Source organism: Tachypleus tridentatus, chromosome 1 (genome assembly GCF_004210375.1).
Source record: "Tachypleus tridentatus isolate NWPU-2018 chromosome 1, ASM421037v1, whole genome shotgun sequence".
NCBI lineage: Eukaryota > Metazoa > Arthropoda > Merostomata > Xiphosura > Limulidae > Tachypleus > Tachypleus tridentatus.
Window position 1 is genome coordinate 139486608 of NC_134825.1, and position 14342 is coordinate 139500949.

The 14342-nt window shown below is 29.5% G+C and overlaps 1 protein-coding gene and 1 long non-coding RNA gene across 6 annotated transcripts in view; one reads left to right on the forward strand and one right to left on the reverse strand.

The window, feature by feature from the left end:
* The window catches only part of LOC143225492 (FH1/FH2 domain-containing protein 3-like), a 120389-nt gene that overhangs the window by 101634 nt on the left and 4413 nt on the right, over nucleotides 1-14342 (forward strand). For 3 of the 4 annotated variants that reach the window (XM_076455015.1, XM_076454995.1, XM_076455005.1), the window contains 6 exons: nucleotides 363-524; nucleotides 2092-2207; nucleotides 6577-6651; nucleotides 7376-7568; nucleotides 10895-11036; nucleotides 11926-12090. In XM_076455015.1, the coding sequence (XP_076311130.1) occupies nucleotides 363-524; nucleotides 2092-2207; nucleotides 6577-6651; nucleotides 7376-7568; nucleotides 10895-11036; nucleotides 11926-12090 (853 nt within the window). Of the gene's footprint in view, nucleotides 1-362; nucleotides 525-1431; nucleotides 2038-2091; nucleotides 2208-6576; nucleotides 6652-7375; nucleotides 7569-10894; nucleotides 11037-11925; nucleotides 12091-14342 lie in introns of those variants that run through there. The other variant, XM_076455025.1, reaches the window with a different exon arrangement.
* The window catches only part of LOC143225499 (uncharacterized), a 38430-nt gene that overhangs the window by 16922 nt on the left and 7166 nt on the right, over nucleotides 1-14342 (reverse strand). The window contains exons 1-2 of one of the 2 annotated variants that reach the window (XR_013013882.1): nucleotides 11815-11949; nucleotides 1475-1628 (exon numbers count right to left, since the gene is read on the reverse strand). This is a non-coding gene — a long non-coding RNA (uncharacterized LOC143225499). Of the gene's footprint in view, nucleotides 1-1474; nucleotides 1629-11814; nucleotides 11950-14342 lie in introns of those variants that run through there. The other variant, XR_013013881.1, reaches the window with a different exon arrangement.

Genomic DNA, 14342 nt, shown 5'->3' on the forward strand with positions numbered 1-14342 from the left:
TATAAACAGTCATTACTGTACGTATTGTATTATAAAGAATTACGTGTTACTGTAATTTTACATCTGAAAAAATGTAATTGCAAATTACTTTATTTTCAACCATATGAAACAACAGCACACAATACAAAAAACTTTCATTGTATATATTAATTGTTTTTAATGTTTTTGTTATGTGTATTAAAAATATATTGAAGTTCTTAAAGTAATTTTCTACTTCTTACTGTGACGTTATTTTTGCTTTTCAATTCTTGTAAACCAGCATTACTGAATAAAACATTTTAAAATTGCAATATATGAAGATGCTTATTTGACTGCTAAAATGATATAGGTTTGAACTTGAACTTTTTTTTTTTGCTCTCAAGGTAAAAGGTTTTCAAGTGGATTATCTAGCCAAAGTACCAGAAGTTAAAGACACAGTACATAAACACTCACTCCTACATCATCTGTGTCACATGGTCATGGAAAAATATCCCATGGCATCTGATCTTTACTCTGAAATGGGTGCAGTTACTAGATCATCAAAGGTATCCATATTTCTTTTGTTAGTGAAACCATGTTAAGTTTGTTTGTTTTGAACTTTGCCCCAGATCTACATGAGGGCTATCTGTACCAGCCATTTCTAATAAAACAAGGACAGTCCAGAGGAAAAGCACCTAGTCAATATCGCCCACTACCAACCCTTTAACTACTCTTTTACCAGTGAATAGTGGGACTGACTGTCACTCAATAACACCCCAACTGCCGATATGGTAAGCATATTTGGTATTAAAGGGATTTGAACGTGCGACCCTCAAATTGTAAGTTGAATACCAGGCCAAACTCCGTTATGAGACCTAATGACTAGATTTATGAGTGTATTTTATGTTTATTGCCAACTGTTATGTCATATCTTGCTACTATCTTCTTCAACAGTGCATTTCTTAAACTACGCTTGCATTTACTAATTTCTAAAACTGGTCTTCAAAATGTTTTTATAATGTGAAATTAATTTAGTGATTTTTCATTAATATTGTAAAGAGAAATTATATATTTACTTTCTAAAACTAAATGATGCAACTTCATAATATGATATGCAGGCTTGTGATGTTGGTCATTGTTACTTGAGCTGCATTGTTTGTCTAACAAGTATGAAACTTTGGAAAGATAACTAGATAACCAACATTTGTTACTATAAGATAAAAAACTTGAAAAAGTAGACACAGAATTTGGCTACTGTGTAATTGGCTGTGTACTTTTTTACTGATGTAGTTTTATTAAAACATTATTTACCAGCAGAAAAGTCTATACTTTTTACCACTTTTTAAAATTCATACTCATAATGAAGGTTTGTCTTAGAAATAAAAATCTTCTTTCAGTACAGAACATTTTATGTATAATTTGTGTGTTTGTTTTTGATTGTATGCAAAACTACACTAGTCATTCCTAATTTAGGAATGAAAGCCTAGAGGGAAGACAGCTAGTCGTTACCACTTACCTTCAACTCTTTCACCAATGGACAGTAGGAATGATCATCACATTATAACACACCCACTACTGAAAGCAGCAAGCATGTTTGGTGGGATGGGGATTTAAACCTGTGACCCTCAGATTGCGAGTTGAGCACCGTAACAACTTGGCTATGCCAGACCCTTTATAGATAAATAAATGCAATAAGAAATAACACAAACACCAAATGGCCTCTATTAGTTTTTATACATGTGCTTCAAGCTAGATAGATTAACAACTTAATGAAAGATAGTATAATTATTTACAAATTTTATTCACCTCTAATGATTTATAAATAGATTAAATATTTAGTAAATTGGAAACAAAGTATCATCACCTGTATCTTGTTTGTTAATACTGATTAATTTATGATGATTTTTAGCACTGGGCTCGTACTATATCTACTTTATGTAACTTGTTTTTAGAAATTTATCATGATTTCAGGGAAGAGGTATTCACATATATACTTACACATACACAAATAGTTGGTGCATAAAAGATAAGAGTAATTTTATGCAGGCTTTAAAACAAGTAACATCATGAATTCATGTTCACCTACCAGTATGATGGAGGAGAAATGCATTTTTATTTTGCTGTAATCATTAGGTTGATTATGATGAGGTGGCTAGAAATCTTACTAAAATGGAAACTGAATGCAAGGCATCCTGGGACTATTTAAAAGCTATTGCCAAACATGATGGTTCGACATCAATGAGAGTAAAGTAAGTTTATTTCTTATTCTTAAATGAAAATACTTTGTATTCACTTTTTTTTCTGTTAGTAAAGCACAAATAAGAAAGTAACTGTTTACATCAATTAGTTTTAACCTGGATATAACCAAAAAACCAGAGAGTCAAAAAGTTCCAACTTTATCAAGAAATTTGTCTACTACAGTTCTTGTTACATGTGGTTGCTAAGTCCACAAATGTGGAATATTTTCATCGTAAACTTGTGTTCCTTAGAACAATGGTATAGGTCCACTCAATAACAGGAGATTCATCAAAATATTTACATTGTGTACTTCTGCATTCCATGAACAACTGAGTTTACAAGAAATAGCAGATCATTGTTTTACTGTATCAGGGGTAACTTCTGTCTGGCTGACTTTTTAACCCATGTATTACCTACTTCTAAGGTAATGTCATACTTATCCAAAACAACTAGTTCTATCCACATGAATACTTTTTTTACGTTCAAACACAGGAAGTCATAACCTCAGAAATACCACCTTACTTACCATAGGAAAACACTGTTATTAAAGTCCTTGCACAATGTCCAGTATTACAGCCATACTCATAAATCTGACACATTTTGAAAAACACCATATTAAAATAAGCAGAAAGAAAATACATAATATTCTTGTATACCAAATTCATCAGTAATGCTTTGAATAATATATTCAATAATTCTGTAAATTTTGTTACAGTTTTCTACTGAGATCTAATTTTCTTGCTAAGATAAAACTGTTATGTTGAAAGGAGATATAACTTTAATGGTTAATAGGCTAAAACTCAAATACCACATTCTACTTTTATCATAATACAAGCTGAGGTACCCATCTTTTATACAGGTTATGAACATATAAAAATGAGAAGATGGATACTGTGGTAAATAATGTAAGAATCCTTTTTGTCACACAATTGATTTGTGATGTTACATATTATTACAATATTCATTGTTACTCCACCAAAAGTTTTGTATAATATTTAAGAACTCTCTATGTATATCCTTAGAACATGATACAGACTGATATAGTCAGGGTGACTTTGTACAAAGAGGTGGTGGTCAAAATGTTTCACATTATTAATTAATTGACTTTTATTGGCCTTAGAAGTGTCTTATTGGACGAAGTTGTAAGTTCATGGGTAAAAGTGGTAAATGGGTATAACACAAAAAACAGCTTTTCATATCAACATTATGGTAGCTGTTGTCACGTCAACATTATGGTAGCTGTTATCGTATCAACATTACGGTAGCTGTTGTCGTATCAACATTACGGTAGCTGTTGTCGTATCAACATTACGGTAGCTGTTGTCGTATCAACATTACGGTAGCTGTTGTCGTATCAATATTACGGTAGCTGTCGTCGTATCAACTTTACGGTAGCTGTTGTCATATCAACTTCATCTAAGTTATGTATTGTTGCAATAATGATGATCGTTTTTTCCTTGCATTCCTCCATATGTAAGACGTTTATATGCTCTCCCCACACACACACATGTATCTTATGTTAGAGAAAACTTAATATGTACATGTGTGTGTTTTCTTATAGCAAATTCTCATTGAGCTAGCTATCTGCTGTCTCCACCAAGAGGAATCAAATCCCTGATTTTACTGTTGTAAATCCAAAGACTTACTGCTGTTCCACTGGGGAACATAAATTTAATAAAGTTTATTTTATTTGGTGTGAGAACATGGTACTATATATAGATGTAGTTAATATTAACGTATGTCAAAGATAATAAATTCTCAATAACATATTATGGGAGTGGAGGGATTGTGACTCCCATTCCCCTTTGTTCAATCTATCATTCCACAAGGTTTGGTTGAGATTGGCTCAGCAATCTAGAAGTTAGATAAGAAACAAACAGGTAGCCAAACAGATTTTTGTGCTTTTTTATGTAAAGAGAAATTCATTTTTGTTTTTGTTTTTGATGTAACAATGTGGCACCATTTAAGAATGCAGTTAATGTTAACTTACATCAAAGATAACATAACAGCAATAATGGGAGTACAGGTTTGAGGGGGTTGTGAATCCCCAGTAAAATGCCCCTTGTCCCAGACTATTATCATACCACAAGATTTGATTGAGATTGGCCCAGTGACCTATGAGTACTTAGATAAGAGATAAACAGACAAACATCCAGATTTATGTGTTGTATATATATATATATGCTAATAAAAACAAGCCCAAACAAAAATAAAAAATGCTGCACAAATCAAAATGATCCCCAGGGTGCAGGTTATAATGTGGGATATAAAACGTATCCTACGTTTCGGAGGTGACTTTAGAAGTAGGACACACATTGTGTAGAGATACACTGGCTATCAGTCTTAACCTCTGTTCACCATTCTCACATAAATAAATTCATAAATAATAATAAAATAATCAAATTTAATAGATAATCAAAAGAAATAGAACTTTAGAAAGTGAGGTGTTGGTATTTCTAAAAACTAGTTAGAAACAGTTAAAGATAAGCTTCAGGTAAATAATTAAGTTTGTCTTACATTTGCTCAAATCCAAGATATTAAAACTGACACAAAAAACATTCATCTTATAAGAAATTTCTTTAATTGAAAATTTAAACTGGTTCTGAATTCAAATCAGTCATCAGTGTTATTATCCAAAAAAAATCATAACAAACACTTGTGAAACTTAAACTTAATTATTAATTGACCTTACAGTCTTATATTTGTGTGTATTTTATTGATGTTGTTTTCCCAAACAGTAAATTTTTAAAGATTCATCTACCTGACTTTCCTTTTTTAGAAATATAACAGCATAGTAGATATTAGTACTTAAACAACAATTCGTTTTTCTGTTGTGAAGCAAAGCCATCTCTAATTTTCAAGTGATAACCTAGGGGGTTAGATATTCAACACCACCAATTCTTTGTTATAATGAGCATTATAATGTGGCAGTGATTTACTACCATAATATAAGGCTCCTGTGACTATTAGGGCAGGCATATTTGGGATCAGATTTTGATCCCTCAACCCAAAAATTGCAAGTCAAGTACACTGACCGCTAGATAATTTTTACTTATAAGTAATATTTATTACTATTAATATAGCAAAAAGATCACTACAGCTTGACTCTAAATAACAGTTAGAGTAATGGTTTGTATTGTGCATTGATAGTTATGTCACATGAATACTAGTTTAATAATAGGCTATATTTGGTGTACATTTTATAAAACAATGTTTTTCAGGGAACTAGTAACATGCCACAAAAGTATGCATTTATTTTTGTTCAATCCTACTTATCATTTACTCTGTAAAAATAAATGTTGTTTAATCCTACTTATTATTTGCTCTGTAAAGATAAATATTGTTGTTTCATTCTCCTTATTATTTACTTTGTAAAAATAAATATTGTTGTTTAATCCTTTTTATTATATACTGTATAAAAATTAATGTTGTTTAATTCTCTTTATTATTTACTGTATCAAAATAAATGTTGTTTAATTCTCTATTATTTACTGTATAAAAAAATGTTTAATTCTCTTTATTATTTACTGTATAAAAATTAATGTTGTTTAATTCTCTTTATTATTTACTGTATAAAAATTAATGTTGTTTAATTCTCTTTATTATTTACTGTAACAAAATAAATGTTGTTTAATTCTCTTTATTATTTACTGTATCAAAATAAATGTTGTTTAATTCTCTTTATTATTTACTGCATCAAAATAAATGTTGTTTAATTCTCTTTATTATTTACTGTATCAAAATAAATGTTGTTTAATTCTCTTTATTATTTACTGTATAAAAATAAATATTGTTGTTTAATCATTCCTATTGTGTAATCTGTAAAAATAAATACTTTTGTTTAATCCTATACAGCTAGTATTTGATATAGAAATTATTTTGATTTTCAAGTTTTCAGAATTTATGTTACTACATGTATTAATCTGGATACTTTAAATCACTAAGATTTTTCTTAAATTCCTCAAAGGATAAGTTAATAAAACTTATAGTTGATAATGTGTTGTGAACTTTAAATATGTTCATATCAAGATTTCCAGTAGTTTTGAGTGTGTGTGTGTATCCTTATAGCAAAGCCACTTTGGACTTATCTGCTGTGTTGAAGCCTGCTTTTAGCATTGTAAATTCAAATATTTACCACTGTCTCACTGAGGGATTGTAGTTTTCAAACCTACATATATGTTTAAAGTGTTCTATTATACTGAAACAGTTAAATTAAATTGTATAGTGTCTGGTGTTATGTGTTCTAGCATAGTTATGAAAGTTGCATGCACATTTTAAGTGTTATTATCTTTTTTTGGAAGCAAATTAAATAAGTTAATAGGTATCATCATATAAGTATGTGTGAATGTAGTCAAACGTCATTTTTCATAAAATTTTCAGGATGTCTGAGTTTCTGGCCGATTGTGCAGAAAGGATAATAGTATTAGGTATTATTCAAAGAAGGGTAATAAACAGGTAGGAGTTAGTTATAAACTGAATTTCATAGAATAAAGAACTAGATAACTGTGATTTGTTGTCTGTGTAAACACATTAAGTTCACCTGTCCAATGATTATCTTACCGTGGTCCTCAAATCCAATGACAAAATTCATACTGAGGAGAGAAATTTTGTAAAGGTCAGATGAAGAGTATAAACTACATGTTATACCTTAATTGGAATAATTAGGTGTATTTTAGTTAATATATGTAAAAAAAAAAATTGTTATTTAACTTGGGAGCAAAAATATGTAATATTTTATTTTGTTTAATTTCTTTTACAAACTTAATCTATGATGACACATAAGCAGTAGTGTCAAAATTTGTTACTGTGTATATAAGTTAATACAGTTAGGTTGGCAGCCACAAAATTTGGACCGTCTTGTTTTGGTAATAGATCAATTAAGTAACTTGTCTTTTAAAACTGACTCGTAACTGTTCCTATATATACTCATTATTGGTCATATAAAAAACACTTATTTAAATATTCTTTGTTCTTAAATTTTGAGAAATATATAAATGAAGAAGTTTCTAGAACTATTATAAATGCAAAAACAATTTGAAATATATTTCAATTTTTCTTACATATGGCTGATTTATTTATCAAAAGTAGTAAAACTTAGTTAACATGAAAATTTTAAAATATGTATAATTATTTACTAAAGAGTTGGATCAAAAGACTATGAATGTTTTTTATATTTCAGGTTTCATCGCTTGATGGTATACCTAGGATGTCCAATTCATGCCATACGGGATACTAAAGTCCAAAACGTATGTAAGATCATCAGTGAGTTTGCCTTAGAGTATAGAACAACAAGAGAAAGAGTTTTACAACAGATTCAAAAGAAAGTTAATCATAGAGAGAGGAACAAAACACGAGGCAAAATGATTACAGATGTTAGTATTCTCCACGTTTTTACCTATTATACATTTTAGGAATTACTTGAATCAGTTCTTTTGTTTATAAGCTATATCTGTAAAAGCATATACTAAGAAACAGCTGTTAGTTCATTATCAGTAATTGTTTTAGTTCAATTTAATTTTATGATTAACAGCTTTACATTATATTTCAATTACTAATTTCTTTTTCAACTATAACAAGAACTGGAATGTAAAAAACTACATTTTTTGGTCATACAGGTGTTTTTTTTCTGACACTTCCCTGTGATAAATAAATGAGAAAGTCAGGCTAGTGGTTAAATGATTTAATACAAATATGCCATTAAATTTTTGCCCTTAACATAAACTTCGCATTAAGTATATAAATTCTGAACAAAAAATAACTGTTGTTAAATCCACCAAACTATAGTAGAATTTTTAATGTAATTTCTTTCATTTGTTTTCCTGTAGGCTTTTTTTGGTGTGCCCCATTTTTAAACAGACTATTTCTTTTCATGAAGGTAAAGTTGATGTTGAATAGCATTTTCTTTGTTTTTTTCCAAGTAGTATCTATTACCATCACAGCTTTCTTTAGCCACATTTGACTGCTTAATATTTTCGAGTTTTTGTATGATTCATTTGACGTTATCATACTCTTGTAATGTAAGATACCTTTATACCTACTTAAGAGTATAATTTAATTTTCACAGTACCTAGAATTCCATATGTGAATGCAACATAAAACTGATGGTTAACAGGGGTTAAAGAAACTCATATTCTTGGAAGTTTAATCTTGTCAAAGTATTTTTTTAGTCCTCAACTTTTCAATGCTAGTGTAATTGATTAAATCACCTTCAAGTGTTTTCCATGGAGTAACCTGAAGTATGTTTCTAAAGCTGTGTTTAAAGCTTATGAATCTAATTTAAAAAGAACATAAATCTTAACATACATTTACTCACATGTAAGTCTACATGAGTATCTGAAGTTCAGTAACAGATTTTTCCAACAGTTGATTTGTGTAAGTTATGAGAAATTATTTGATGTGATGCACACCAAAGAATAGTCAACAAGTATTTTAACATGTTTAATTTATCATTAATTCAGACATTTCAATAAAATACAATATAGTGTGATTTGAAATACAAATGTTTACATTTCTTTCATGAAAGGCGGTGTCAAAATAAGGTTTTGATACATGTTATTTCATTATGATTTTATATCAACTGTGATTATCACACTCAAAATCATATTAGTAAAGCGTACTCAACTCTCTGTATAACTATTCTGTTGTATATGATACCATGTTCAATTGACAAATTTGATACTGAACTTCAATCTTAGAAAGTTTAACAACCTAATCAGTATGCTACTTATATCTTAAGAGGTAGTACATTCTAGTTAAAGTAAATTTAAACGACATAAAACTGTTGATAAAAACCTCATATATATATATATATAAATGTTTTGATTTACCTCAGTGTTTTAAGTGTTCATTTCAGTACACATTAGTGTAACTAATTAATGAAGAGTTTTGTGATAATGAGAAACCCACTTGAAGTAAAACTATCTCAGGACAGATAGTATGGGTATTAACACTTTTACCAAAATAAACCAGAGAACAATGTTTCAAACATCTAAAGTCATTTTCACATAAATCTGGATACTTTAAATCATTGAATTTTTTTTTTAAATTCCTTAAAGAACAAGTTAATAAAACTTGTACTTGATAATGTTATGTTAGTTTTAAACATATTTATATCAATATTTCTAGTAGTTTTGAGTGTGTGTATGTGTGTGCGCATGTGTGTGCTTTCTTATGACAAAGCCTCTTTGGAATCTGCTTTGTCAAACCCCTTCTTTTAGCATTGTAAATTCAAAGACTTACCACTGACCATACATCAGTGTTATTAGGATTTGTGAATTACATTTTTGTCCTGTTTAAATTTCAAAAGAATGCTTTAAAGTAGTATAATTATTTAAAAAGAATATTATGAAATAGTATAACAATGATTGGATGGCCTAAATAATTTTGTATGAGAGTCACAATGTTATTAAATAATTGTTGTATTTCTGTAGTTATTTACAGTGTCAGTGAGAGCAAATCAGTTGTGTGGGTTAAAACATACTTCTAAGTTATAAAGAAGGTATTTACCAAGCTTCATAAATATTTTACCATGTCATTTTTATCAAGCTTGAACAACTATAAAGAAAATCATTCCTGCTAAAATTAAAACTTTGATGTTTACAAGAGCTAAGAAAGTCAAAACGTTGTTCACTGCTTTATTTTGGTAAGTGTTAAACCAGCTGTTCTAGTGAAGAGTTTATCCATGCAAGAGTTAAAAAGTTAAAACAAAATTGTTTTGAGAAAACTATAAAACTGTGTGTTAACTTGTTGCACAAACTAATAAGAAAGCATAATATTGTTTTCCCTGGAAGTACATTATGCATGTGTTTTTGTATGCTGTTATTCTGCTACTTTCAAGTTCCAGAATGTATGTATTATTGTTGTTGTACTAAGGATGCATGAAAACCTAGTACAATAAGTATTATTATTATGATCAGGAGTTAGAATACATTAACAAAGTTCCATTATACTTACTTTGCAGTGTCATCTAAATTGTTTGTGGAAGGCTCTTTCAACTTTTCATTTGTACATGTAAATCTGTAGATAATGCAGTATGTTCATGGGCTTGCAGGTTTTTGTTAGAAGTAATTCTGCATTTAGCAGAATTATCTTTTAAAGAGAAGACATGAAAGATCTAAGGATTGTACATGATTACTAGAAGATGAAAAATAACATGAACAGATCTTGGTATATTGAAATGACACAATATATTTTCTGTCTATGCATAAACACATTAAACAACTAATAACATTTCTCAAGCTAAATTATGGAAGGAAAACCTATATTATAATCAGTTTTGTTAAGTTTTGAAACACTTGGTGCTGTTAACGTATTTTATAGTAAAAATGGTTAAGTACACATAAGCAGTATGAATAAAAATAATTTGATTAGAAAATGTTTTTTTATGTAGTGATATGAAAGATAAAATTTAGAACATTAGAATTAATTATTTTAATGTAATAAACATAATCTCAACATAGCTTTGATTGGAAAAGGAATGACTAGTTGTTAACTTAGCATAGTGAAATCTGCAATTAGATAATATAACTATCAATAAAATTCATCTTAATATTAATTTACAAATAATTATTTTGGTGTCAATTTAAGACTATAACATAGAGAATAAGAAGACTTAATGGTCTTAATAAGGATTCATTATGGAACTTCATGCAAGACACATATGAAAATAGAAATTCAAAGATCTATTAAAATTTTATAGATGGAAAAATTCAAAACAAAAGAGCAACAAGCTGATCATGAGCTTCGTCAGTTGCTTGGCAATGGAACTGATAGTGAAGATCAAAAGTTGCAGAAATGGGGAACCGTACCTGGTGCTAGAGGACGACCCAAAGGTTACTCTGGTATGTCAGTGTTACCAGTATAAATACATGATAATCTAAACCTGTTTTGATATACTTACACATCCAAACATTGTCTTGATATAGTAAGAACATTTATATATGGTTTTTCTGGTTAACGTAGCCATCGCAATGGAATTTTTATGATTTTCTATTTGTAATTCTTTTTCTGTTTGAAACCTACACATAGGATAGGTTTTTATGTTTAATTCTGTGATTTTAAATGTGTGTTATGTTTGTTCCAAGATTTAAAAACAAATGTAAAAAGCACCTCAGTATGTCTAAATTATTACTGTAAAGTCAACTTACTACTTAATTTCCTGTTTTCACCCATAATAATAGTATACATTCCCTTTGGTTCAAATGTTTTCACTGATAAAGCTTAATGATAAATAGTGCTATTAGGAAATTGTGAACCAAATTTTTATCCTGTATAAATTTGAAAAGAATTCTTTAAAGTAGTATAATTATTTAAAAAGAATATTATTGAATAGTATAACAACGATTAGATACCATAAATCATTTTGCATGAGTGTCACAATGTTATTGAATAACTGTTGTATTTCTGTAGTTATTTACAGTGTCAGTAAGAAAAAATAAATTGTGTGGACTAAAACATACTTATAAATTATAAAGAAGTTATTTACCAAGCTTCATAAATATTTTACCATGTCATTTTTATCAAGCTTAAACAACTATAAAGAGAATTATTCCTGTTAAAAATTAAAACTTTGATATTTACAAGAAATGGTATATGAAATTCATTCCAAAGATAACTTACCACATCAAAAAATGTTTTTTCTCCTCCTGTTTCATATGTAATTTTTATATATTGTAACATTTTAGGTTATATAAAAATATTACTCTTCTATTTGACTTTTTGTTTATTCAGGAACAGGGGGCAGCTTAGGACGACACAGCACTCCCACACGTGACGAAAACCTGACAGACACAAATGATGAAATTATTGAAAGTCTAGTTAAAACTGCCACCACTCAACCTCAGCGCAGTGAACCTCGGGTTAGGAAGAAGGCAAGATACGGTGACAGGAAATCATGTAAGCATTCTATAGAGTAGATCATTATGAGAATATCTTTATCGTTCTTATTTACAAAATGTAGCTTTTCTACCAGCGTATTAGTTTAACCTATACTTGTAACCATGATGTGACACCCTAATATTCTAATCATTTACTGGTCATTGTGAAATGGAATGAAAAACAGGTAATCTAAGTTTTTTATATACCTTGTGTGGTAGAACTGTGAAACATTTAAAAGGTTTAGTTTTTAAAATTTTTGTTTGTCCTAGAACTACCAGTGAGTTCATCTCTCCATGAGATTTGTAAACAAATTTTTCTAAATTGCATTTCAGTACATAAGTTTACAGGATCCTTAATAACATACGAGATGCATTAATGTAACTAGAAGTACTCTCAGTACTTTAGCTGATATTCCACTAATTGTTCATGTTTTACCTAATTGTGGCCATTTATTTACACTGAGTGTTATACAGACAAAAGTATTAAAGTTTCTAAGTTATAAGTGCTTTAAATACTTACTTAAAACTTAATATGAACAAGTAAGTGAGATGTAGTCACACTATCAACTGTTGGTATGTATCCTGCTTGGTCTCCTAACTCTTTGATATTTAAAGGTCCACATTGACCCAAATACTGATTCTATAGAAACCTAGGATAAGTGAAACTAGTTCTGTGATATAATTTTTGTCCCTTAGTTTAATGTCAGTGAATAGGAAATTTTGAAATTGTGAAACATTCATGTAATCCAGTGTCTATGTTTTCCACAAGCAGGATTTAATTTTGTGACCTCAAGTACACTAATTGATTACCCTACCAACCAAAATAAAGGAGTTAACTCACTAGCACTTGTTGGCAAGCTCCTTTTCATCAACTGATGTCTGTGTAGTGAAATTAGATTAGCAGAATAAGAAATCCTGCAATATTTTACTCTAAAACAGCACAATTAGGACTAATAATGACCAGATTTTAATAAAATATCATGACTGATTCTCTCTTTAGTGTTGAAGGTATAACATAATTTATACATTATATATATACATTAATGTGTATATATATATATATAAATTAAGCCTCATAACCCAAGGTGGACCTTCCTTCATCAAGGGCCTCATGAAAAAAGGTTCCAGTTCCGGATTAAGGTATGGGCTTACCAGGTTGAAGCCCAAGGCTTCACTCTATGATTATAAATGTATTGCATGTAGACGTTCTCTCTCAAGGGGGCCTCTATGAGTTGAAAAACCTATGGCCAATAAAACCCTTACGTTCGCCTTAAAAGGTCCACGTTTATTATTATTACACAGTTAAATTAATGTTTACTTCAAAGAAAACACTGTGTTACAAACAACAAGTGAAACATGTGGCAAAGTGGGCTAGACTGAAAATAATAAAATCTGGGGTGAACAAAGCACACATAAATCATTGTGTTGCTTTATGCTGAAAAAAACAAAACAAATCTAAATGATAAACCAATTTAACTAAACAACATAGTGTTGTTTTATTTCTTTTTAAGAATAGATGGAATTTGTATAAAACAGCATTTTGCTGTTAAACTCCATGCCATAAAATGAGATAGATTTCAACAAAGTAGTTATAAATAACAACATAACTATTTGACAATACTATGTCAATCTGTAGAACAAACATTCAATATATATGTGCAGAAACGGCTCGTTTTGGTTGAGAAAATATTTTACATAGAAGAGCGAACAACGTTTCGACCTTCTTCGGTCATCGTCAGGTTCACAAAGAAAGAGGTAACTGACCAGAAGCTGACCACATGTTTGGAAGGAGTTGTGTAACTGAGTATCAGAATGTAGAGGGCGGTGTTAGATGTTTGAATATATAATTTTATTTTATTATATTAATATAGGTATAAAGGCGTTCCTTTACATTGGTTTATTTTGGGTTTAAGTTGTTGTATAAGTAAGGCTTCTTTAATTTTGCATTTGTTTATGTTTGTTTCTTTATTTAGTATTTGAGTGTTTTTCATGGTTATGTTGTGTTTATTTGACTTGCAGTGTTCGAAAACTTGTGAAGGTGACTTTTTATGTTCTTTGAATCTGGTTTCCATTTTTCTACTTGTTTCTCCAACATAGAAGTTGTGGCAGTTATCACATTGTATTTTATAAATAATGTTGGTGTGGTGTTTGTCAGTATAGTTTTTACATAGTATAGACCTCAGTTTTGTGCCTGGTTTTTGAATAAATTTGGTATTAACTGGAATGTCATATTTTGTTATCAGCTTTTGCCAAATATAGAAAGTATAGAGC